The sequence below is a fragment of the Anser anser genome (genome assembly GCF_964211835.1).
Source record: "Anser anser genome assembly, chromosome: 1".
Taxonomy (NCBI): Eukaryota; Metazoa; Chordata; class Aves; order Anseriformes; family Anatidae; genus Anser; species Anser anser.
In genome coordinates, this window is record NC_139720.1 from 166,212,407 (window position 1) to 166,238,268 (window position 25,862).

Sequence of the window (25,862 nt, forward strand, 5' to 3'; positions counted from 1 at the left end):
TTCAGAGCAAGAGGGATGTTGGAAAAAAGACGTGGAGGAAGACATGGGGGAATTAATGGGATTAAAACAGCTGGCATTTAAGTGGCACAACAAAGACCATGGACGGAATGGTTTATTGAGGCAAGAGTGGTTTACTGAGGCAACAAGGGTTTACTGAGGAAAAAAGGGTTACTGAGGCAGGAATGTTTTACTGAGGCAAACAAACACCACTGTAGCCCCACTCCCGCGAGGCGCCTTTACCAAACTCTCCCCACCATCCTCGCTCTCCCCTCACGGGGCCGAGCCGCGGCGCCGCGGGGTATGGCGGTGGCGATGTGTGTACGTGTGGGGGTGCCGCCATGAGGGCGCTTCCCCCCGTTCCTTTCCCGGGGGGGGGGGGCGCTTCAAAAGCCTGCGCGCTGCGCTCCGCTCCCCCTCCATTTCCCCCACCATTCCCCTCCCCAGCGCCGGGCTGCGGCGGCGGCTTGGCCTCGCCGGCTTGCCGTAGTGGGGCCGCCTTAGCGCTGCCTGCCTGCCCGCCTGCCTGCCCGCGGTGACTTCCGTGCGGGCGGCGCCGCCATGTCGCAGCACGGCCCGAGCGTCACGCTGTCCCTCACGCTGCCCATCACCTGCCACATCTGCCTGGGGAAGGTAACGGCCCCGGGGGCGGCCGCTGCCCTCCCTCACAACCTTCCCTCCTTGGCTCCCACCCTGCGCGGGGCCCGGTGGTGGGTGCGGGGGTGCGGGGCAGGAGGGGCTCGGTGACACCGACGGGGGGGACGAGGGGGAGGCAGGACTCAGCCCCGCAGCGGGGGGCGACGGCGCCGCTTGGGGGGGGGAACTGGGAGAGACGCCGGCGGGAGCCTGCTGGGTGCAGGCACCGGTGGGGTTACGCCACCCCCCCACCCAAAAAAAAAAAAAAAGAAATTCGGATGTAGTGCTTTTGAGGTGAAGCTTGTTGTTTTTTGAGGGGAGGGGGGCATTCCTCCTTTTGGGAGCTGGGATGTCTCGAGGTTCGTGTCTGAGCCCGGTGCTGTGTCGTGAAGGCCAAGCGAAACAAAGAAGAGGTGTAGGACCGAGCGGGTTTTGAAAGTGATGAGCAAAATCGGAGCTGGCTGGAGGAAAAGAAAAGTTTTGATTTCCTTTCTCTGACCCGAGAAGGTCACAGGTGCGTTTCTCGTCTCTGGTATCCGCTCCCGGTATTCGCTGGGTGCTGGAAGCCCCCAGAGCCGCCTGTGGGGCTGTCACCGGTTGCTTCTCAAATTTCCCCTCATTCCTCATGGCTCTTCCCTCATGCTTCCTTCCTTTCCAAAGCACACCTCATAAACCAAATCATCGATTACAAAGGCGAAAATAACCTTTGTGTTTGTATCTGTTATTTATCGTCCGTTCTCTTTCTGCCCCACATGGGCTCGACTCTGAGGCCTTTTTTGCTTGCATGGTCACAAAAGAAGAGGAACGATTGATGTGTCAAGTAGGCGTAGCACTTGCAATGGAAGTGGTTGCACACCTCTGTTTCTCCAGCCTCTTACCTGTGGCAGAGAGCGATGCTTTTTGCAGCCACAATTACTCGTTTGTTGGCTTTCCAGTGGGACACAAGCAAACAGGAATGCAGTGCTGTTATCCCTTGTTTTCAATTTATTTAATACAAATGGAGGAGAGCGTAAGTTTATTGTGTGTAATGCAGAGCGGATACTCCTCAACAAGGAGGAGAGCAAAATCAAATTGATAAGGTATTCAGTGTTAAATCTTATCTTGATGGTTTTCAAAATAATGTCACTACTTTAGTGTAGCTTTGCTGTGTAGTCATTCGTGTTTTGCTATAAAGCCGCTGGCTCTTCTCAAGCCACTGCCTCATTCTTCCACTTTTCTTCTGGAATTGACCGGGGACTGGTGTAACTGAGTTTGTACTGGAAGAGATTTCCACACTCTTCTTTCTTGGTATCTTGCACTGAGGTAATTTATTAATGTTATGTAAGTGAATCTAGTGGTGACATCTGTAATGAAGGTCTTTGAATGCTTCCTTTTTCAGTTACATTAAGTTGTTTCAATTTTGCCGAAGTTGGCTGCTCTGACTGTCCTTTTTCTTTTAACACGCATCTTTGTCTCCAGCTCGAAGCATCATTGAAAAGCATCAGAAAAAGCTCCTCTTTTCAAGAGTAAGGCTAGAGGGAGTTGCAAAAAGGTATTCAGTAAAATAAGGAAAAAAATCTTGCGGTTTTTACTAACTCGTTGGGGGGGCAGAAAGCAGAACAGAGGGATGACGTGTTCTAGTACTTCTGTGTTTTGTAGGGTGGGCTTCAAATTGAATATAAAGCCCACCCTCTTCCTATCTGCAAAACTTGCAGAGGATTGGTTACAAACCAGAAACTATTCAGTATGCTTAGTGGTAAGCCGATAAAAAGAGGTAGCGAATAGAAACTCATTCAGTAATGTTATCCACTCGTGTTTAATGAAACAGAGATCTTTGGAGGGGGGATAAAAAATGTTAGTCCATTTTGTTAGTGTGAACAGTTTTGTAAGCTATGTTTGCAAGATGGGCAAATAACCATGTATCACAAGTGTTAATTGCTTGGATGAATTTCATCTTTGTAACCTGAATGTTCAATTAACGTAGTCTGGGCTAATGTCTAACGTAGTTGTGTTCGTAATTAGCGAGTAGGTCAGAAGCTGGCTGCATCAGGCCTTCAGGTTGCTTGCTGCAGAGTGACTGAAGGTCTCCTGTTGATTTCAGTGGTGGTGGTTTGTTTTGGCTTGGGCCTGCAGTTCTGTGTGCGCTGAAAGCACCTGGGATACGTCCGGGGATTTGTTCACTGGTATCAGCGTGCCTGCTTTTTCCTTTGCCTGCTCCTCACTTAATGCTTCTTAAAGGCCCAAGAGGCATAGATGTCTGCAGGATCTGATTTTGATCCATGGAGGAACCATGTTATGTGGGGGGATGTTGGAATTAGGAAATTACTCAAATTCACCTAGCTAATCAAGCCTTCCTAAATAAGCTGTAGTCTTTCCAGTTATTGTGGTCGATTGAAGAACTGAAAGGGTGCTGTAATTCAAGTAAAATGCTCTTTAGTAATGAGTGTGTCATGATCCCCACCCCCAGGCTTGTCACAGGCAGTGGCTCAGGGACTTGGTGAGGGGAAGGGGCCCCCAGCCTCGGTGTTTCCTGATGACATTTTGGTAGCAGCTCCTGCTGCTGGGGCATGGATTGCTTTGTGTGGATTCTGAGCTAACGCACGTGTAAACCTCAGCCCTGAAGTGAAACTTGTAAATGTGTGTAAATCAGGAGTACTGTCCCCCAGAGAGTAATAAACGTGACTTACTATTTTGCTAGAGATATGGAGTAATCATTCACTTGCAAGAAGTGTATAGCCATGTCAGGGTTGGGGTAACTGAGGGTCTCTTGCTCCCCTGGGAGGAGACCTGCACTCTTGAAATGTCTTTTCCTGTTTGGACTATTTTATGTTATTCTGCTCTGTACCCTATAATAGCCATCCATATAACTATTCTCATGTAATGGCTGTTCCTGGGTTTAAAAAAAAGACCAACTAGAGGAAAAAAAAGTTATTTTTTTCTTCTAGCTGCTGATGGGAAAGCTGGAAAAAGCTCTCTTTCTGGTAAAGAAAAGCAGTCAATAACAAGAATGTGTTTTTAATAAATGAAATTGTAATATTTAAATGTTTGCAAAGCCTTATTGTGCTAATGCTTGCATTAAACCCCAAAAAGCCACCTTAATTAGAAGTGATAATATGCAGGTGCTTGGAGGAATCCCTTAGTCTCTGTATGCACACCTTCGTTAACTTGAATTTCTGTTTGTATATAGACAGTCCTTAGGCTCCTGTGCTGTCATATTGGAAGTTTTTAAAATACTGCTAATCCCACACAAAAAGCAAAATGAAGAAGGAACTGACAGACCTGGGCCCTTATACAGATATGTGTGTGTGTCTCAGGGGTAAAATACTTGGTTTGTAGCTTGTACAACACCAACTGTGTAGGCATGATTACTACAGGGCACATCTAATCTGTTTTCCAAGGTGGTTTTTAGCTGTCCTTTTGAGTTCCTTGATTCTCCCTGCCAGCACTTCATTTTTCCTTTTTAGTTTGTCTGCTTTAGTGATAAAATGAATGAGGGAAATCTCAAGGCTGGTGAGGGCTTTTTTTTTTTTTTTGTTGAAGCTGAAAGAATTCGCATGAACGTGGGCTTTAACAGCTTCACAGGGGCCATGAAGTAGACTCTGAAGTAGTACATGCCTCTACCCCCATGAGTCAAAATATGTTTCTTGGGCAGAGATAGTGGTGGAATAAAAACAAATAATTACTTTTAAGAACCTTAACACAGATACTAACGTTAAGCCTTGTGAGGTTTGAGAATGTATTACTATAAATTGTACTAGAGCACCTCAGTAAAGTGGAGGTATAGGGAAAAGTCTTCTCTGTATCATATTTGGTCCCTCTATGCGTACTTACTTTCAAACAGGGTTTGTTGTTATTATTGTTAAATAACATGAGAGAATAATGCAAAGTTTGATTACCCTGCTGTTTGCGGGGGGGGGGAAGCTTCTTGAGAGGAACTGTGTCTGATTGAAATATTTAAGCTGCCCTGTTCTTGGGTAATGACTTACTGGTAGCAATGCATATCTAGCAGGAGGTTTGAATAAGTGATTGCTGGTTCATATTTCTGCTCTGTGGTTTTGGCCTGTATCCTCGTTAGTTTATTTCCATGAAGCTGATTATGTGCAAGCTAGGGTTAATCGGCAATACCGCTTCAGTGGCAGCTCTTTCGAGACAAAGTGTTGGTTGATGCTTGGGGCAATCTCTCAATCCCTCACTGTTAGGAATGAGTGAACGTGCACGTTTTGGTTCCTCCACAGCGGAGCTCATTTCACTGGTTGGCTACAGTTCATGGAGATGGTGGGATGAGGGAGTGGCTTCTGCCACACTGTGTGTTGATGAGCTCTTGGGATCAAGGATCTTTAGTTTTGCAAAGAAAGTTATAGCTGTGGTGTCACTAATAAGGAAATTTGGTGCTGTAAGTCAGGAGACCACTCCTAACCCGTGGAAACAGCAGTGTCTCTTTTCTGCTGGAGACCAGACTTGCTCTGAGAGATTGAGGCAGTATGTTTTCATACTCAATTACCTGAAAGGGTTTTTAAGTATTCATAGTGTCTTTCTGTTTGTTTTCCTTCTTTCCTGTCTTCCTTGATGCTGAAAGGTTCGTCACCCAGTAATCTGTGTGAACAACCATGTCTTCTGTTCCATTTGTATTGAAGTCTGGTTGAAGAACAATAATCAATGTCCAGCTTGCAGGATTCCCATCACGCCTGAAAATCCTTGCAAGGAAATCATAGGTAAGGACAACTGTAGGCTTTGAAATAACCTTCTGATATTTACTGATGGTTGAAGTTCTTTCAGGTCCAAAGATGTCTGGATTTATTTATTTTTTTAAACCAGCCTCTGACTTTAAATCTTTATCGAAGTATACATAATAACAATAAGGTAAAAATTCCAAAGATGATATGTATAATAACGGCTTGATATTCAAAAGCAGCAAGCACCCCACCACTCTAATTATTATTATTTTCAATCTTAGTTGGACAGTGCCTTTTGCTGGAAAGAAGGCATCTGCCTCTTCAAATAGCCTACCTATATGTTGCAGCCTGTTGACCTAAGAGGTCAGCATTTAGCTGAGAAATAGTGTACTTAAATCCAGAATCTTGAATGGGTGTGTGTTCTTTTTGACGGTTGCTTGTTTTTGTGGGATTATTCACCATGCCGCTTTTGCTTTACTTTTTAAAAAAAAGTCAAAGCTGCTTAAGAAAGTCAAAGCTAAAAAACCTGAATGAGGATATGAACTTCCTCAGGGCTGGAAAATACTGGGATCTCGATTTGATGTAAAATGTCACCATTGCTATTTGGTTCTAATCGGAAAAATATATCTGAATAGTCATACTTTAGAAACATATGCTGTCATGTGTTAAATAAATGTATGTGTGTTGGTTTTATGTTGTATTTTACCCTCTCCCTTAGATCTGTTTTAATAGTGTGGTCTTAAATAAGGCATGATTCTGTCAAGGATAATACAAAGTTGAAAAAATTCAAATGTTGTGTTCCTGCTGTGAGACAGGATTTTGACTTCTAAACATCACTAATAGCTATTCCTGTCTAACCTGTTCTGAAAATGCAAGGTTATAGTCTCCCATGGTACTAGATTGGCCCAATATTAGCTGTATTTGTAGCTGATATTATGAAAAGTACTGCAAGCTGGATTGCTAGAATTGAATTGACTGAAAAAGAAACAGTATTTGTGTTTTCTTTCCTTCTGTGCTGCTTTAGGAGGAACAAGTGAAAGTGATCCTATATTTAGTCCGACAGTTAGAAAACACCTACGTAAAACAAGGCTTGAATTGCTCCACAAAGAATATGAGGTAAGCACATGGGAGCATTGTGATTTTCCAGACGAACTGCAACTGTTAAATTACTGTATGCAACTTGATCTTTCTGCTTTGAGTCCTGAGTCTTTAATTTGAGCAAAGCTTTAAGCTGAATCTATGTGGAACTGAGCCGCATTAATATCCCACCTTCTGGCTGAGGTTGGGGAAAGCATTTGCTGGTGGCTGAAGAGGTCCTGCAGAAGCCATAGTGATGCTCTGTCTAAGCTACAGGTAGCCAAATGCAGCCAGTTCCAGAGACTGGAAATTCAACCCTAAGATACTATGGGAGGGTTTTCTTTAAGCATATTGGGTGTTGGGGTATTTGTTCTGTATTTGGTACAAAGACAAACATTTTCTGAAATACTCCCCTGTTACTTGGGGAGGCTAAACTTCTTGTTAAAGAATAATGCCCACTGGAATCCTCTGGTGTAGGTTAACTTATATGAATTGTTGCTTTGTTGAATGAATGCTTGGAAACTTCTCTGTTCTGCTGGAAAAATATTCTCTTAAGAACAAGGTAAAAAGGTATTAATAAGGAATATGCTTAGTTTGTCTTCTCAGTTATTGTTTCCGTAGTAGCAAGAGTGTGAAGACACCGCACACTTTTCAAGGAAACCTGTCTCACAGCAAGGAGAATGAGAGAAAAGAAACAGACGCTGTATAAATATCCTTAATGCAAGGGAGGTGAGGGCTGCCTTACAACAAGTTTGCCTAGAGCTCAGTTTCTTTCATAGAGCAGTCATTGAGAGGGAGGTTTCCCGTGTTTCTATTGAATCAACTCCAAAATGACACAGATGGGCATAGGATAACATAAATGTCTTTAAAAATGAAGCTATTTAGAAATGGTTATTAATTTTTTGAGGGGGGTGGGGAGGGTTTGATATTTTTTTTCATGCAAATATGCCTTGAATTTATGTAAATGCCATCTTATGGTCTCTTTTAATAGTCTTACCCTGAGCAGTGTAATTCTTAAGTTGGAGAACAGTGAAAAAGACATTTTTAGGATAAATTACTTTTTATCTCTTTAGCAACAGGCTTTTGAAGATTTTCGCTTCACTGTGGCTCCAGACTGACACAGCTAGTTGCTTTCTTTTTTTTTTTTTTTTTTTCAGTCTTTCCTTAGATGTTTCTACTTTTATGCACCTGGAGCAGCCTCTTCCAGGCAGTGCTCTGTCCATTTTGAATGCTGAGACTTTCAGCATCTGACCATGTGATGTTTCAGAATGAATCTCTCATATCGTTCTCAAATAACAGCAAATGAGTCAGCAGAGGACGACCTTAAGAATACACTTTATACAGGAAACCTTCCCACAGAGTGCCCTAATAATAGATTCATGTTGCTGACTGCTTTGAACCTTTTGGTCTGCCCGCCAGTTTGTTCAGGGTCCTTTATGTAGTCAGGGGATTCCCTTCACTAAAACCTTCACTGTGCTTGAGTGTGCAGGTTGATTAAAATCCTGCCTGGAGCACAATACATAAGCATATTTAGATAGATGCGTAAGTGAAGGCATGCATCTGGGCTTGCCAGAGAACCCATGTTTCTAAAGTGCTGTGGGAACTTGCCAGTATTATTTAATTAATCTCACACATTATTTTAATTCCTGTGAATTTCTGACATCTTTAGGATGAAATAGAATCCCTGCAAAAAGAAGTGGAAGAACTGAGAGGCAGAAATCTCAATTTACAGACACAGCTGAAATCTCTTCTGGATCCTACAGCACCGGCTTCCTCTTGCCAAAATGAGGAAACCAGCCAATCAGCAGATGAAGCAAGTACCAGTGGCCCAGAAACCCCAGAGGAATGGAGCAAAAAGCTGAAAGCTGCCAATGATATATGTGAAAAAGTGATAGATAATGTGGAAAAGTTAAAGGAGGTAATAAATATGTTTTTTCAGCTATCTGGTCGTATAATGTTCATGTTAGTTAAACAGGAGTGAGAGCTGGCATGACCTCTGGGTACTTCATAGATCTAGAAGAAAAGGGGGAAAAATGAATTCCAGTGATTGTTGGTGTATCATAGTATTTCCATACAGCCTTTGCATGTGTCAGATGTAATTGCTTGTTCTAGTGAGCCTTGTATATGGCTCTTCCTCAACTCCTGTGTCACTCTATGACTGGGTAATTGGATTATAGTAGTGCTTGTCACCAGTATTGATGACCAGATTTTTCAGGCTTGCAATAATCTATATAATATATCTATTTTACAACATTCAATGGCCAAACACAGTACAGTTGGCTGAGGCAGATTTTGCACTATTGCCCTCCTTGCTAACCAATATTTTTGGTGCGATTTGCTGAGACAGAGTAACTTGACCCTTTGACTGAAAATAGACAAGCTTCAGCATTTTATAACCCAAAGATTCTTTACCGAAAACCTGCAGCTTTTTATACATCTTGAATGTAATAGAAAAGAAAAATGATGTTGCAGAAGGAGGGATGCAGGAGGTAGTTGTGTGAAAACCCAAATAAATAAAAATACCTTGCAAAATCTACCTATGGGCACAGGAAAAATGATGTTAAACATTGACTTAGAGTGAAATTTCAAGATAAACTTGAAGGGCAGGGTGGAAAGGACTTGACTTGCATTTACTCAAAATGCTCCTTGTATTTCTTCTATGAACAATCCTGTGTCACCTCCTGCAAAACTGAAGCCTTAGGGTTAGTGTTCTTTCCTAAGAATTAGTACTGTTTGTTCCCTCTGCTAGACTCAAAGGTGTACATCGTAACATTCTGCCATTTTGTTGTTCTTAATGGGACACTTCTAGGCTTGTGTCTGTGCAGCCTAAAGGAAATTCTGGTCCTGATTAAACTAATCTGTGCATGATAAACCCTAAAAATGAGACAAAGAAGTAAACCAAGTTTCCAAAATGAGCTTTTTCAATAGCACGGCTAGACTTGGACCTCGGCTTTACAGACAGGGACACAGCTGGCCTCCTCAGGGGATCCCAGGAGCATCAGAGTATAGTTGGCTGAAGGGGGTTCACAGCAAGGAGTTCTTGTCTATTTTTTTTTTCCCGTTACATTAAACTGTGCTATCTCTTTTCTGTGGTGACTGAGGTTTATAACATTTTTTCCAAGATAGGTAAAAATAAGAATATAGTGAAGGTTGGGGCAGGGGTAATGTGTGTGTGTGGTTTTTTATTTGTTTTTTTTTGTTTGTTTGTTTTTGTTTTGTTTTTTTTCTCCAGCATAACTCCAGCAATGAAAGGGTTTTATGTTTATGGAGTCTCTGATTTTGGTAAGGTTTAGATACAAATAGAAGGTTTAGAAGAGTTTTAGGGGCTAAGTCTGAAACTATGATGCAGATACTTTCTTCCAGTCTGTTTCCTGTTCAACAGCTGCTCAGTTCTGGAAGTACCTGAAGTCACTTGACTCTTCTTCTGCACTTACTTCACTTGTGAAACAAGTGTGCACTGACAAAGCCCAGTCTGAACAGCAGGAGCCCTCTTTCCACATAGACTCAATCTTGAACCACAGAACTACAAACCTACTTATCCCCTAAAATAACTGACACGGGAGCTTCAAACACTCAGCATTTCTCAGTGAAATGGCGTCCCTCAGAAAATGTGGTTCCTGTCACTTTCTAAATCAGTCCATGTGAAGAAAGGAGTCACCTTTATCCTTTAGTGTCCTAGGACAGAGACTCCCAAAGTAGATGTTGTAGCTGAGTAGAGTCAGAGCAAATCTGAAAGTGCTGCTACAAACACAGTAGTTAGGAGTATTAGATAAGTATGCTCACTGATAGTGTGGTTACATGAAGTCATTAATCTAGACACTGCTGCATGGGGGGGATCCCTTGCAGATCACTGGCTTGGAGGTTAGAGCACTCTATGGAAGGAGACCAGAGAAGTTAGGGTCTGCCTTCCTGTGTGCCAGCTAGATAACTTGTGTACCAGCTCTATACAAGTTGTGCAGATTTCTGTTTGATTGTGTGGCTGGAGGAACTATGTCTCTGGAAAGAGAGAAAGGTCTTGGCTGTGATGGCAAATGGTTTGATGCTTCTGGATTCTTACTACCTTCAGAATAGCTTTTCATATTCTTCTTTTTTAAATACTCAATAGAGGAGTTGACACTCAAACACCCAAGCCCTGAGCTCACCCTTCCTATTCCTTCTATACCAGAAATCTCTACTTTTGTCTCTAGGAATATTGTAGGTTTTTTGTTTTGTTCATTTATTTCCCCTCTATTTCTGCCCCCTCCACTGTCTCAGCCTCACCTGGGGAGGTTACTTATTTGGATAAGTATTTAAGGTTTTCTGCCTCTCTTCTTGTGCTGTTTGATGCTTGTAACAAAGTACATTGCACTAACAAGGCCAGATACTCTGGATCATACTTACATGATGTTTCCACTGCATACTAGAACTGAGACTGTGACTTGCAAGTCCTGGATTGGTGGTACAGTTTTCAACATACAGAGACCAAGTAGACTATGAAATGCAGCGAGTTCATGCTACTTGTTAGGATGGTGGCGTTCGTTGTTCTGAAACACGGCAGCAGGAAAGCTTCTCTTTATATGAAGTACCTTGTTAACAAGAGCGTTTGCTGAACTGAAAAGAAGGAATTGACCTCAATTCAAGGAACAAGAAGGGTTGTGAATCAGGAGTCTTAATCAGAAGGTCCTGCAAGAAAGTGAAGAAAGACTGCAAATAGCTTGTCATAATGGATTTACATCCGTAGGATAACTGCTTTGAAAACAACAAGCAAAAAAAAAAAAAAGGGAAAAAACAAACAAAGTAATCTTAATCTAGTTTGGGATGGTGGAAGCTGTTCTACATTAGTTTTGCTGATACCTGCACGTTGTAATGTTAATGCACTTAACGTATTTAGTCATGTGGAAAAAAAAAAAAACATGGAATTGCCATTAGTACATCTCCTTAATGACTTTCTGTACTAACTAACATAGCTGTGTTTATTTCCCTGGATAGGACACTTGCAATGTATTTTGGGAATATAAATTAAAAATGTCTGTTCACTCTTCAGTTTTGCAAGCCATTTCCCATGGTGATTTTTAAGTGGTGTCCCTGTCTGAAGGCTGTTTTCCTGCCTTCACATTTCTAGTTCTGTCTCTTTAAAAAAATCAGAAACAGCTTGTCCTATAAATATTGGAAGTCATTTCTATTTTACTCTATACTGATTTTTTTTCCTTTTCTTTTCCTTAGGCAAATAAGAAACTGAGCATGGAAAACAATAGCCTTTTAAGAGAGAATTTGCGACTAAAAGCTGAAGTTGATAGTAGATCACCCCAAAAGTATGTGAATATTTTAAAAGCTTCTATATTTTATTTATAGACTCTTTAACTGTTGTAGAACTTTAACCTAAAACTATGGTGGTGTACATGGCATTGCATATGTGTCTCGAGGTAGACTTTGGAGTTTTTATCCTCACAGACTTGGGTGACAAATGCAACCTAGAGAATAGCGGCAAGTCTGCGGTGAATGAATATGCACTGGCTACAAATGCTGTTGTGTTATCTGGCCAATACTGGAGAACTGGATTTATTGAATTCTACAGCTAACTTATTTTTTGTTACTGAGAAATTTCACTTAAATCTGACATCCTTTTGTCAAAGCAGGTTTGTTACTCTATAGAGGTTCTCATTTGCATTTGGTTTTGTTTGGTAGTTTGTTTTACTTCCTTTTGCTGCCTTCAGGGTTTGTTCTGTGAACTTAGACTCCTCGTACAAGGAGTGTCTCTGACATTCTTGTGTCTGGTCAAGGCATGCAAAATCAGACTTATGCAGCATGAGGACATCATGCCCAGAGCTGACATCTCTGTTCAATGTTTCTAAGTAGTGAAAACATCAACAACAATTACCTCAAAAAGCAGAAATGTTTTCGTACCGATTACAGCTGTGTACTAAGGTACCTCTCCTTGGAAGTACTTTGTAAAGCAAAGTGATCGCATTTTTAAAGTTCTGTCTTAGAAAGATAAGAGCGACATTGGCCAAAGTTTTATACAGTGATTTTGGGGAATGGGGGTGGGGAGACATCCTTCGTAATGTGAGAGGAGAGCTCTCTGGGTTTTGATCTAATTTGCAACTAACTTGCTGGAAGATGAAATTCATCCTAATAGGGAGCTTCCTTGTCAGACTGTTTGTTTAAGACCCCAGGAAAGCAGATGCATGATCCTTGTGCTATGATGTTAAATGTATAAAGGTACATTTTGTCCTGATGTCCCCTAATAAGGGTGATAAAGTACTGCTAAAGGTCTTGGCAGTGGAAAGGGATTTAATGGCAACAAATATCTTTCTCCCCTAAGACTAGAGGGTGAGATGGCAAGGATGGGAAACACATAAGTAGATGCAACAAAATAAATCCTAGAAAAGAAGAGCTAGAAGAGATGGAATCATCTACCGCAATCCTGTTTCAGTAAGGTCAGGTAAACTCCCCGGTGGAAGGAATTTCAGTTTCTTCTACATGTACCATCCAGTTGATCGGAAAGATCAGATGTGAAGGGAGGGGGAACCAGACTTTGTTGCAGACTGGTTATTTTACCATCTTTTGCCCATGCAGCATAAAAGAATAGCTGATGACTTTCCTCTTTAGAAGCACAGATAGAATCAAATGTTATTGGAAACTGGACATAACAAATACCTGGTTTTGCAACCCAAATGCCTAGTTGCATCCTTCCTGCGTGTTGGGAATGGTTTTGCCCAAGCTAACTCTAGAGCTATGCATGGAGATTGGAGGACGTGAGTTGGATCAGGCTTAAACTGGCTCAGGAATGGTTTCTACGCTTCAGAAGTTTAGATAGTTGCATGCCTGTACCCTGCTTCTGTTATCTTCAACTTTGGTGTACCACAAGAATTTAAGTACATGCAAGGAAAAAAATATCTTGGAAGAAATCCTACAGCATGTTAAAGTTAGTAATTTTGATGTACCCTGTCTATACCCATTCAGTTCTAGTCTGGTCTTCTAGAGTGAATTCATCCAACTCTTCTAGGTATTTGACTTAGGATGAAAAGTAAGCTTCTGATTTATTTCGTGTTGCTGTATACTCTAAGGTCTCTCCATTGCCTATGGATTTCTGAAGCTGTGATGCTTAGAGATGGGTACAGTATTCCAAGTGAAGCTTCAGTAGCACTGACTTAGAGCAGAAAAACTCTCATCTTGCTACAAGGTCCTTGTATCTTGCAGTACTATTGTTGTTGTCTCCTTTTATTTGGCACTTCTAGCTCAAATGGCCTGTACCAGTTCTGCTAAATAGCTACTTTAAAGTTAAACCGGTACCCCATTTTGCACTTCTGCTGCTAACGTCCGCTTTCAAGTGTGGGACTTGACCTGTTTACTGGCTGTCTTCAGGTTGATGGCCTGATGCTTACGTCAAATTTTAAGCAGTTGTTTTGAATTCTAATCCCATGGTAGGAAGTCTCTACCATGTTAGTTTTCCAGATTTTATAAATTCATTCTCTGGTCCTTGCGGTCATTAGTCTAGCCAATATCTAGGCCAGACTTAACATTGAGACACTTCTGAAATAATCTTCCAGTTCTGATGGCAAACTTTGATAACTAATATTTATAAGGCTTTTAAACTAAGCTTTACATCCTGAATAGTGGTTAAAATAGCTTAGCCTTACCTAAGAAATCAGAATTTAAGGCATTAACATCAGAACCCAACAATGTCACGGTAGTTAAACTTTTCTGTGCAGGTGCACTGATTTGCAAATGCAGTTGGTTTTGGTGCACTTCATTCATTGTTGAGATGGTAAGTTTCGGGAAAAGGTTCTGAATGGGTCTCCAGTACACTTTAAAATAGCTACTGAATTATATCCTTATAACTTAATGTCATGACCATTCATTTGCTTGTCATATTTCTTAGCTTTGAATTGCCAGGTGTGGATTTGTGCTTAAACAACTAGCTAGGTAACTGACTAAAACTTGAATCAAATGATTTGGGAAAGGATTTGTCAGTATTCAGTTCCCTTATCCCATACATAACACATCTTGTGCATAATGATACTGGAGCTAATTATCACAACTTAAATAATTTTAATAGGCTTTGCTTTATAGCAAAGGAAGCTCTGATGGCAAGTGAAAGATCCCTTTGTATCATAGACTCTGCATCTGACATCACAGGGAAAGTATAGTTAGCCTTCTTCAGTGGCTAACTGAAGAAAAAAACTTTCCTTTTATCATAATCTGGAGTTGTTTTTCCTTTTGATCATCCATTGAAACCTGCTGAAAAATATCATTTGTCATTGCTGCAGTGTCAATTTTATTGATGGGAGGTTTTACACTTTTTTTTTTAATAGATGATGGTCATTGATTAGGGTTTTGTTCTTTTTTTTATTTTTACTTCCTGAAACATTTTTGAGAATAATTCCTCAGACCCAGAGTTTAATTTTTGAGCAAAACAGATAGAAAGGAAAAGACATTGACCAAACCATCATGAAGTTGGGACATAGGCCTGAAAAGCAAGTAGAGGTAAATTTCATGCTCTGATTCTTACCAGAAACCTGTGTTAGTCTCCCATTTCTCAGGCAAATCAGACTGTTTGGTGGTTGTTTGCTTGCTCTTTACTTGTTCTTTCTCCTAAGGAATTCTCTGTGACTTCTGTTTTTCTGGTACAGAACAAGAAAACTTCTAAAACTTAAGTTTAGCGGGATGATTAAGCCCTGTGACTTCCAGCTCTACTTAAAATAGAAAACTGTTAGGTCCATTGGCAAAGCACAATGGATCTAAAAGCATTTTTGGCAAAGGAGTGTTTGCTTTTTACCTGAAGGAAAATAACTAGCAAGTCCATCTACTCCAGGGTATAGCGTATTTTATGAATGGTTAGATTCAAATTAGCTTGAATCAGACTCCTAGACTTCCTAGGAGCCGTTCCCCTAAATATTTAATTTCTTCTGCCAGTTAAAATCCCAGTATGAAAAACAGTCTGTAACATGCTGAAAATTGTTGCATTATGTCCTTTTTTTTTCTGGTTTTTTTTTTTGTTTCCCCTTCTCCAGTTTTATTGTTTATCTTGTCTAGATTTGTGACTTTGGGTACATGCACACCAAAATCTAAGGCTGTTGACTTTGTAGGTCTTCTGTGCAACGTCCAGTTTTTATTCAGTTCAAATATTTCCACTCATGCCAAGCTACTCAATTCAGTCTGTATCTCATTGAGCCTACCAATAAGCTTCTCGTAACCTGTGTCCTGCATGCAGGTTTCTATCTTCCTAGATAGAAAACTGGGCTACTTTCTCAATCTCCCAGCAAGCTGGCTGTCCCAGAGGGGTGGCTGTTTTCAAAGACCAGCTGCAGTGTGGCCTTAAAAGTAAATAGGAGAAATTACTATTCGGTAGCCTTGAAAACAACTTTGAGTTCTTGACCCATAGCACTAAAACCTGAGGAAGCACTTACTCTAAGATTAAACCTTGAGTAAATGTGTATCGGTAAGGATGTTTAGATCTTACTTGGTTTTGTGGGTTTTCTGGTGTGTTTGTGGCGATTTTTGTTTGGTTGTTTTATAGTAATTTTGAAGTAACCTCTTCTGGCGTATGGTATTCACCTCCCTGCTGCTCTACAGTTGTCCAATAAACAGCAAAGCTTAGTCTTACTCGTGATGTGAAGGAAATGGACTTTCTTGGCATCCAGGAGAGAATTTTGTGAGATGTCTCTAGATCAGTTTATACTCTTTGAACTGTGCTATGAAGAATGTTTACTGCCTAGTATCTACCCATATTGAAAAGAACTTGTTTTCCTACAAGCTTAGGAAATTAGCTCTGGCAAGAGTTTCTCTTTCATCCTTCAAGAAGGAGCTATTGCTTACATTCTTCTGTCACCTTTTCTGCAGATTGGAAAGCAGTAGTAGGCTATACCCAGGGCTTTGTATTCAGTGGAACCAAATTCCTTTACTGATCCATTTTTCTAGATTCAGATCTGAAATAGAGCAAGATGCTTGAGGTCTATCTCTTTTCCTATTTTTTTATTGTTAGGATAAAGCTGCCTAAAAAAAGCTGTTTGTTAAACATTCCTGTATCGATATTACACGTTGCTTTAAGGAGATTGCCTATGCCTGGCACATTGTCAAGATGTTGCTGCAGATCCCCTTACATGGCTGCTGTGGAGATTGCAAAACTCATTCTCGTCCAGCTGCATCTGGTACATGATGCTCTTCACAGAAAGGCTGTAGAACACAGTGTTGCTTTCAGATGTTTTGCTGGATTTCCTAGCTTTCTTCCCTTCTTAACAGCAAAATTCAAATGAAACGTGTATCAAAATGATGAGACTGGGTTTGGATGCACACTCTGGCATTGTCCTAATTTCAGTCTGTGACAAGCACTGACTGTACATTGTCACTTCCCAGCCTTGTTTCTTTTGGAGAATGGATCATGCTCACATTTCTGAGCCCCAGAGCATTGCACAGTCTGGACCATCAGGTGATTAAAACTGGAGAATCATCTGCCACGGTATCCTTGAGGTCCAAGTCTTTCATATATGGTTATGTAGGAAAACTCTAGCTGTAGTTGCTTGCTGTACAAAAAGAGGAATGTTTATCTCAGTCTGTGTGGTTTTAAAGGAGGTTCATACGGAGTTAAGGTCTAAACTAGACAGGGTCATAGTCAGTGGTCACTGATCTGTGAAAACAAAGCCCTAAAAGTGAATTTGTGAAATGAATAGATAAGGAGAGGAGAAACAACTGAAGAAACTTGATCTCTTGTAGGTGACAGACTATTAAACTTTCCAAATTGTTTCTAAATGGACATCTTCAGGAGTATTCAAACATAACCGAAGGAACAGCTGTAGGATAATGAAAGAGGGTTGCTTAAGTGTTGTAACTGTAATGTTAGTTCTTCTTGTGCACTGATTTGACTGCTAATTTTCTGATTGATGGTATCAAGTTAAAATACTGTTGGGGCAAGGTGAAAGACTGGCTGAGGAAGGGCCCTGAAATGCAGGATTTAGGTGCTCATCTAGACATCCAGCATTACTTCAGGTGCTATAAGCCAGTACATTCATCCAAGGCTGGCAGATGTGATACAGGACCTATAGCAGATTGTATCCTCCCAGAGTGACAGCTGAAGGCCAGCAGTCATGTAAAGGACCTTATGTCATGGGCTGCTGGTGCTGGAGGATCCAAATCCCAGCTGAATGTCTTCATTTACTTCAAGTGACCACTAGTTTCTCTGGACTTTCTTTTTTTTTTTTCTAGAAAGGAGGTACTTGAAACAGATGTAGTGAGATACAAACTCACTGTTTAGTGGAAATGACTGAAGAACAAGTCCCCAGCACTGAAAATACATAGCCCATGTGTGAGAACATGAAACATGCTCTTTACCACACATGCTGAATAGCTGAACTCCTACTGATAGATGTCTGTTGTTGTTCCCAGGTGTGAAATGGTTCAGACACTTTCAAGGAAAACAATTTATCTGGAGTGCCAGGCCAAATTTTCATTTATTTTCATGTAACTGTTCTGTATTTTTTTTATTATTTTTACTATCAGGCTATAACTCTTTGACTATGGCACAGCTCAATGTACATCCAAAGGAAAAGAAGAGGAAATCACTCAAAGTGGTTTTGTTAAGAGGATAGGGAGGATTCTGGCTTCTTTACCCAAAATGCGCATGTCTTCTAAACTGTTAGCTGACCTGCCAGAACAGTCACTAAAATATCTGTCATCCTCTGGTCTAGAGTACTTGGTTTAAATATGTGCACTGTAATACATCTGTCTTAAAAATCAACGTCCTTGAAAATTTGGGAGATAAATGCATGTAAGTCTCAAAGCAGGAACAGAAAGGAATTACTGCTCTGGTGTTTAACTGCAGAGGTAACTGTTTGTATTCGGTGTGTCAGCTGCTCCATTTCTGAAAACCAAAATTCCCAAGCACATCCCTCTACAACAATTAACATATTAGTGATGCTGTTTGGCTTTGAACAACATGCTGCTTTTTTTTTTTTTTAAACCTGAGGACACTTGTTATAAAAGTTGCACTTGAGAATACAGTGCTTCCTCCTCGTAAGCAAATCTCAGGCTGTCACTAATGCTATTTGCATTAAATAAACATATTACACCGTTCTTCCATTAAATAGGAGTTGCCAGGTATGCATATAAATGTAAACATGTTTAATTTGTATGTCAAAATGTGCGTTACAGCAGACCCCAGAAAGTCTTGCTTATTCTATGTAAGCATGTTTCCCTGTCTCACAATTGTCTCTTAAGCCAGCTGTATTTTTGTGTCATTTTTGTATCCTTTATTGAGCAGTGCAGGTTTTATTTCTGTAAGGCTGTGTGAACAGGCCTGTTAGAGAAAGGCAAAATAAATACTTCCGGATCTCTAGGAAGCAAGAATAATCTTGCTCAGGCCCTGCCATGCTGTAGTGACTATCTCAATGTTTTAAAACGATATCTGATTTAATAAAAGCGGGGAGTAAGCCAAAATGTATTGCGTGTGAGGATGCTTATTTCATTGTAAACCCCCCTCTTCACCTGAAAATGTAAGTGCAGCATTTCTGAACTCCCTGTGATTCTGCTTTTATCTGGCTTCATATGGGGAAAGGCGGAAGGCTTGTACAACTTATCTTCCACTTCCCCTCTTACAAGCAAACAGAAATGCAGAAACTTCTGCAATTACAGGAGACAGTTTGTTACACATAGAGTAAGCAAATGAGAGAAGGCCTACTTTCATTTTTGCCAAGACAAAGGTAATTGGGTAGAGCTAATTTGTGGTTCCTTGCCTTGAGTGTTCCAATCAAGTCAGCTTCTTTTGGGGGCAAAAATCTTAGAACATCAATACTCATAAATATAAAAGCACTCCCTTGCATTTTCATACCTGCACAGCCATGAGTAGCAGATACCAAAACTGAGTGGAACTTAGACCACTTTTTAAATTAGATCCATTTGGTAGCAGTTCTGTGAAAGAACTCGCTTGGACTGCAGTGTGAATCTTTCCCACCACTAAGTTGCCCATACCAAAATCTTCAGAGTCCTTTAAATACGCAGAAGCAGCTGAACAGTGACATACATCAGTAGGTCCGGTCACTCATGCCCAACTTGTTCAGGGCGTGTGATACTCCTTATTTCTTTCCCTCACTGCTGGTTTGACCACATTGCAGTTGTCAGCATTGAACAGTCTCCTGCTACTTCGGGCTTAATTTAGTTCCTTGCTGGAAATGCTTACATAGACTTACGGATATTTCACCAGCATAGTCATGGGTCACCGATAAACCTCCTTCAGACCTCATTGGTCTAAAGGTTGCAGTGGGAGCATCTCATGAAGGGGTAAGGGGATAAAATGAGGAAGTTTGTGGGGGAAGTGGAGCGGGAATTCCCTGTGAATCTGAGGGATGCTGAAGGAAGAATAGACAGACAGAAAAAGGGTGGAAATAACCAGACAGTCTTTGTGTTGGAAGACTGAATATAAAGTTGTGCTGTAACACAGGGCTGCAAGGTAGAAAGTGAGTGTTAGTTTAAGCCCAAATACAGAATTGTCATTTCTTTGCAATATAAAACCATGCATGTCAGAGTAATAGGGTGGCTGCAGGTCTTTCCCTCCTTCCTAATAATACCAGAACTTTAATTGTTTTACCTTTCTGTAAATTGAAAGTCTTGGATGGAGCAGGAAATTCCCTGGTGCCCACCTGTCAGTGACAGGTTAGAATTAGTCAGAGCATATAGCTGAAACCTTCACCTGCCCTCTGGGGAAGGTCAGTCTTGAAAGCTGGTGGAGGATGTGGGGAAAGATAAGTCTGTATCTTTGCAGCTGAAAATGTGCTCAAGCTGGAAGCCCCACAAACACAAAACTTTCACAAACCACAAGTGGCAGGTTTAGTGGAGTGGAGTGGAAGCAGAAATTACATTGTTCCAGTTGTAAAGCTCAAAAAAAAAAAAAAAGTAGCTCCGAAGTAAGTGGGAGTACCCACTTGCGATGGCCAAGGAAAAGCTGTATATCTAACAGGAACACAATTGAAATGGTCTACGTAAGTATTTAAACTACCTCAGAGGACTATTGCAATTTCTGAATTTCACATTGGCATTTTGTATTTGACAAGGTGACATTGTGTAGGGAATGTATTGTAAAACACTGCTGTACTGTAGGAAAATGATTGAATGTAAATATTTCAAGATGTGGACCACTGTTCAAATGTTATCATAAATCTTTGCCATTGTTTTAGGGGATAATTCTTCATGCATATTTGAGTTGAATTGATGGAACCAGCCCCTGGAAGGGTAATCTGCTTGTTATTGCCTTACTACCACTAATAGTTTAATTTTGTCTTTCCAGGTATTCACTGCAACCTATACATTATATATGATGATTTATTTATTTATTTTCATAATTAGCAAAGAAATACAGTTCTCGCTTCTGTTTTCAAATTTAACCAGTTTAATAGCTTTGTTCTTTCTTTAAATTAACTTGAAAAGCATGAGGAGAATGTCCTTTTCCAGCTTAATATTTTTTTGTTTGTTTGTTTTACTACTTGCAGGTTTGGTAGGTTTACAGTAGCTGCACTTCAGTCCAAAGTAGAACAAAGCGAACGTGAAATGAACCGTCTTAAAAAAGCACTGGAAAGAAGTGATAAATACATAGAGGAAATGGAGTGTCAGCTTTTACAGCTGAAAAATGCAGGTGAAGGAACCCAGACCATGAGTGCTGTTAGTGAGAGAGCTCTTTCTGCAGATGCTAAAGGAACTGAGAGCAGCGAAGACACTACGTGTTTGAAAACCCAGGTTGAGGAGAAGAAAGCTGTGACTACCGGTCAAAGTTCTGACAGCCTTGAACAGCTGTCAGGTGATGGAACATGTTCAAGTTCTTCTAGTCAAGATGGTTCAGCTGGTTCAAACAGCCAGTGCGTCCCAAAGAAGGAGCTATTTCCAGGGTGTCAGGGAGCTCTGCTGGATGAGAATACTACAAATATGGATACCTGCTTAGAACAGCAGTGGAATAAAATTGAGCAGTGTACCCCATATAAGGATGAAGAACTTTATGATCTTCCAGCACCATGCACTCCGTTTCTGTCTCTCAGTCGTCTTCAGCTGAACACTCCCGATGGAAAAGAAAACGCAGGGAAACCGTCAACGTTCCTCAGAAAGCTGAAATTTGAAGAATTTTGTGACATTTCAGATGACTGCAGCAAAGATTCTCCAGAGCACAGCACAAGCAGTGAAAAGAAGCTAAACTGTTTTACTATGGGAAAATCAGGATTTTGGGGGACTTGCCCAACGAACTTTGCTGAGAACTTAGATTTTGATGAATCAGCGCAAAATTCAGTAGCTGGCCAGTCAGCTGAAACATCAGTAAAGTCCAGCGATAAAGCAAGTTCGTGCTTACCTAAAAGGTTGCATACTCTCTGCTCTTCTGAAATGAATCGCACAAGAACCTCCAGCGAGACATCTATGGATGCCGCCTACCTCGATAAAATTTCCGAGTTGGACTCAATGATGTCTGAATCAGACAATAGCAAGAGTCCTTGCTATAATTTTAAGTCCTCTGATCTTGATAATTCTTCAAAGTCAACAGAGTGCTCAAAGCTTCTGAATGAAACTGAGAAGAAACTGGAAGGGATGAATGAGGAACAGAGCATGAAGTGTCCAGAGACGAGCGATCTACCAGTTGACAGAGCTGGATGGAAACCTGCTATGTTTTCCATCCTCTCCCCATCTGGACTAGATATGAACGACCACTTCCCACTTTTTACGGGCCAAAACGTAGCAGCTAGTGAAATCAAGCCTCCGAACTGTTTATTTCAAAGAGAGTTTTCCCAGAGTTTACTATTCAGTAATTCGCAGAGGCTATTTGAGGAACAGAAGTTTGGTTCGTGCTTTTTAAAGATGTCATCTGACCTGCACACCCAGCTTAATCCTCCTTGGGTGCCTTCCTTTATTGCTGAAAGGAAAAACAAAAATATCAGTCAGTCAACCAAGAGGAAAATTCAGAGCAGCCTTTCCAGCGCTAGTCCATCAAAAACTACCAAGAACTGACTGTGGAAATCAAACGCGACTCAAAGTTGTTAACCTGCAAATGTTGAATATTTACCAAGTGAACTTCATTTTTAATGACTTCCATGCAGTCTGATCCTGCCTTTTTCTGGCTAAGTGTAAACTGAACATTCCCTTGCCCATTGCAAGGTCTTTCCTAGGGAAGAACCATTCCAGATCTGCTTCTTTGGCTGGAAATCATGTTTACTTGGAATTTCTGTGGGCTTTTTTTTTTTTTTTTAACCTTTTAGGTTTTCAGGTATCATGATCTTCCAGTTGTGAGCACAGTGAGCTCCATTGAACAGGACAGTTTTAAGTGGTCTTGTCAAATCCGTCACTTATGTAAGAACTTGTTTTAAAGGTTACATTTTCCATTCCTAAAGATTACATTTTGTGCGTGCAGGGCAGCTACTGGCTATATATCCTATGGATTCATGAAATTGCTATAAAACAATGTCAGTTTTGCCATAAAACTTGCCTCCAAGAGGAAATGTTGCTGCTTTGACTGTTTCATAGCACTGTACTGTACTGAAACTATTGTTTTAAGTGGGTATAAGGTAGCAGCCTCTTTCTTTTCAGGGTTACACTACTTCAGTTAGAAAACGTCGCTTCTTTAACACTGCAAACATAGCTTGTATTTTTTGAAGTTAAGCACAATTTTTAATTTAGTTCCCAAAAAGTGTTGTTATTCTAAATGTGTTCAGTATGCCTATGTAGACCATGAAAATGGGTTTGTATGCTAATGACTTGTTTACCTAATGTGCACTGAACATTTTACATTAATACTGTACCATTTTACATTAATACTGCATGCTTTTCTATGTGAATTGAATAAAACATGTTATAAGCACTGTAATCCTTGATGTTGTCTCTCAAATATTGAATTAGCAAAAAAAAAAAAATTGGGAAACTTCTTTTTGCATAATTTGGAAAATATGTTTTTTATCAAACACAAATGTGAGCTTATTCATGAAAAATAAAATCTCCCTTTCTCCTCGTTATTAGATGTATTAACCATTCTAGTGTCAGCATCGACACAGTTGATGGAAATGGCTTTTGTCCTCTCTGGAGGTGACTCTTCCATGAAGTATTGCATAGGTCAACATAATGTGAGGGCCTACTACAGGCAAGAGACCTAATTAAGCAGCAGAGCAAAATTGGTTTCTTTGCATTATTGTGTTTCAAGTTGTTTTTTTTGTTTTGTTTTGTGGGTGGGTGTCTTTTTTTTTTTAAGGGCATGTTTAATTGTAAGATACCTTTTTTTTTTTTTCTATATGTATAGGCCTTTGCTGGCATTTTTTACAAGCAGACATTCTCAATTCATCAATACGTATGATATGGAAAATCCATACACTGCCTTTAGTCCCCTTGCAAAGTGATAGGCACTGGGAAAATTTCAATAGACTGGCTCTTCTTTTGTAAATTCTTGTAAGCAGTTTGACCAGGAATTACATTTCATATTGCAATGTGTGCATGCATTCGTGCAATTGGGGTGTTCATTTTGAAGTGGGACTTTTCTTTTTCTTTCTTTGCTTGCTTGTTTGTTTAGTTTTTGGAGAAACAAAATTACCAAAAAATCATTCAGGCCATACATGCAAGGCACCTTTCCTGGTGACGTGCAGTATGACACTGTGGTTTTTTATACTACTTCATACCATATACCGCCTGGATTTTAATCTTCAAAGAAAAATCTAGTTATTCTGTTTTAACTTGGGTTTTTATTTTTACTTTTTCCAAAATAAAGGAGCATCATTAATAAACATCTGGACATGAGCTGCTACTTGATTTGGCCAGTTTCACTGAGTCAAAAGATGCTGCCTTGATTTCACCCTCTCAGAGAAGAGGTGAGGGTATCTCAAATACATTCCTAAAATGTCTTTGTATTGCTAAACAATCAATGTAAGTGTTAAGGTCGCTATTGCTTCACTGTGGTTTAGGGGCATGCGTTGCAGTGGTTCATTGCATACTTCTGATACAAAGGTAATTTTCAGCAATGAGAATATGAACACAACTGATACACATGAAATCAAAGTAGAATAAAGGAAAAAGCTTTTCTAATGCTACTTCCTAGTCATTTGGTCAGGAACACCACTTACGAGCTTGTCCTTCATTCTAGCTTTACGTGTCAAGCAACTGGATAGATAGAAAAGAGAAGCCTAAGATTAGAAAAAAAAAAATCCGAAGATCACGGCCATAAACTCCGTAACTCATTCTCAAGCAGGGACAAAGAGATGTTTCAGGGCAAGTGCTGAGTTTCCATTTGCTCAGGGATGGTAACTTCCAGCATTGTGGCAAGACTTAGTGTAGTTGTCCATGACTGGCTGTTTCCCAAGCACACGCACTCACACTCAGATTTCAAATGCAAGAACAGCGAGTAGGTTGTGATTGAATCCAGTGCTGTAAGTGGGAGCTTTTTGTGTATCTCGACTTGAAAAGCTGAAATGTATCTGAATTCTTGTATCTTAATCTTTTTGTTGTTGTTGTTTGTTTGTTTTTTGTTGTTGTGTTTTAAAACAGCTACCCCACTGTAAATTCTGCATTTTGGTTAACGTAGACTGTGTTCGTTTTGGCTTAAAGTTTGGCAGAGTAGTTGGTGCATTAACAACTTCAAAAAATTAACTCTATGTAATGACAGAATGGGTTGGCTTGGAGGGGACACTTGAAGATCACCCTGCTGTGGGCAGGGACATCTTCCCCTAGATCGGGCTGCTCTGAGCCCCCTCCAACCTGACTTTGGTGGGGTATCCTCTGCTTCTCTGGGCAACCTGTTCCAGTGTCTCACCACCTTCATTGTGAAAAATTTCTTCCTGACATCCAATCTACCCTCTTTCAGTTCAAAAAGGTTAATGAATTTCCTCAGTTACAGGTTTCCTGAGTTATAAATTTATTAGCCATAGCAGGGGCTTCAGTTCTCCAGGTTGCGTTCTGTCAATGCTGTGCTTGCTTGATCTCTTGCTGTACTTACCATGTTCTATGAATAAAAGAGCCTAAACAAGGGTCCGTTGCTATCCATTTTTTATGATAGTTATGTAATAATGTAGACTCGGAATATACAAGATCTAAAACTTAACTATTGCAATTTTGATTAAGACAGTAGATTTTTCAAAGTGGTGATGTCTAATGATATTTAATAGCTCATAAATTTTTTACTCAATCTAATTCTACTTACAGTACTAAATACCAGGCAACTTGCAGGTTTCAACGTAGAGGAATGCTCTCCAGGGGTACTGACGATCTAGAGGGTGAGATTGCTGCCAGCCTCAGCTCATCGCCAGTGGAAGCTGTTGGGCTGCACCCAATGCACGGGTCAGGTTTTGGCTTCTTTGCAGGTGGTTTTACCCACAGGACAGCTGGCAATTGACCTGTTCCTCCCCAGCTCCATGAAGGCCTCGAGAGAGCCCGGTTCTGCTTGCTGCTGCTTCCTCAGATCGAAGCTCATGCTACAATGGCTCTACTGATTGGCACCAGATACTGACTTGGGATATGTCTGGGTTTTACCGTGTGTTTTTTTGTTGTTGTTTGTTTTTTTGTTTGTTTTTATGTATCTTCAAA

The 25,862-nt window shown here is 40.6% G+C and overlaps 1 protein-coding gene across 1 annotated transcript; it reads left to right on the top strand.

Moving 5' to 3' along the window:
- Positions 1–25,305, top strand: OBI1 (ORC ubiquitin ligase 1). The gene is made up of 6 exons (XM_083833055.1): positions 1–630; positions 5,189–5,324; positions 6,310–6,401; positions 8,032–8,280; positions 11,565–11,653; positions 20,819–25,305. Exons 1-6 carry the CDS (start codon positions 559–561, stop codon positions 22,311–22,313), a joined length of 2,133 nt encoding a protein of 710 aa, XP_083689181.1. The 5' UTR covers positions 1–558; the 3' UTR covers positions 22,314–25,305.
- Positions 25,306–25,862: the final 557 nt, after the last annotated feature.